Genomic DNA, 1,251 nt, shown 5'->3' on the forward strand with positions numbered 1-1,251 from the left:
ATTTTTGATGATTACGATGAAGATGTATTTTTACTGGACCTGAGGCGAGCAACCATTTTGGAAGACACCTTTGAACAACTGGCGGATGCTTGTGACACAGACTACAAGAAGCCACTTAGAGTAAAAACAACAAGCCAACTCAAAATGTTTGCATTGTTGTGTACACATTGTTATATAAACAATATTTTGGCATACAACAAATTTTGTTTACTTTTTATAATTTTGTCTTGTAGGTCTTGTTTGATGAAATGATCGATGAGGTCTACAGGAAAGACTTTTTTTATGAAGTCTTTCATGACTTGATCTCAGCTGAATCTGGAATGTTCATGTTCAATGACTCTGAAACACTGGCATGGTTCTCCTCAAAAGTAAGAGTTACTAAGTTACTAAAAATATAATTGAAATAGACCGACACTGACTTCTAAAACTATTTAACAATTGTGATTGCTGATTTATTACTCCTTAATTCAAGAAAACAATTTCAAATGTCTCTACTGTCAGCATCAGGCAACTCAGGAAGACCAGCGTTTCTTCCTGTTTGGAGTTCTGTGTGGATTGGCCTTGTACAACCAGTGCATCATCCACTTACCCTTCCCACTGGTGCTGTTCAAGAAGCTGCTCGGTGTAAGGCCTTCACTGGAGGATTTGATAGAATTCAACACAAGTGTTGGAGAGTAAGGGGGAACGTTCCCTTGTATTTGCTGTATTGCGCAAATATTTGTAGTGTTAGGTGCTGATTGGTTCCACAAATCATCTTAAAGTATTTTGTGTTTAAAGGAGTCTGCAGTACATTCTGGAGGACTACAAAGATGATGACTTGGAAAACCTGGACATGTATTTTTCGGTAGGTGTTTAACACAACTTTAAGTTAAAAACGGCTTTGATATCAACTCGCTTCTTCAATCAATAATATCTATTTTTCCCCCAACAGATCAACTGGGATGGAAAGGACATTGACCTTGATCCTGAAAGTCCTGAAAAGTTGGTGACAAGTCAAAATAAGTGAGGACAATGGTAGCATTTTTTCATAACATGAGTTTTAAAACCAAATATAGTATTGTCCTGCCAAAGAGAAGCTAGAGATAATAACAAGCCATCACATAATATCTAACGACTCTACCAACAGTGACAGTGACAATGGAGCTGACAGAAAGCTATAACTGGATGTCATCTGCAAAGAAACATACATTAAACTGTTTTGTGACCAAGCAGAAGCATTTAATTAGAAAAAGTACCAAGACTCGGTGTATA

General features: G+C 37.0%; 1 protein-coding gene across 1 annotated transcript in view; it reads left to right on the plus strand.

Annotated features, from left to right (window-relative positions):
• The window catches only part of LOC102197474 (probable E3 ubiquitin-protein ligase HERC6), a 2,549-nt gene extending 1,543 nt beyond the window's left edge, over positions 1–1,006 (plus strand). The window contains exons 2-6 of the mRNA XM_005755260.1: positions 23–120; positions 234–368; positions 502–674; positions 778–844; positions 932–1,006. Coding sequence (XP_005755317.1) covers positions 23–120; positions 234–368; positions 502–674; positions 778–844; positions 932–1,006 — 548 coding nt within the window. The remainder of the gene's footprint in view (positions 1–22; positions 121–233; positions 369–501; positions 675–777; positions 845–931) is intronic.
• The last annotated feature ends 245 nt before the right edge of the window (positions 1,007–1,251 follow it).

This window comes from Pundamilia nyererei, unplaced genomic scaffold, assembly GCF_000239375.1.
Source record: "Pundamilia nyererei isolate P.nyererei 1_Seehausen unplaced genomic scaffold, PunNye1.0 scaffold01121, whole genome shotgun sequence".
Lineage (NCBI taxonomy): Eukaryota > Metazoa > Chordata > Actinopteri > Cichliformes > Cichlidae > Pundamilia > Pundamilia nyererei.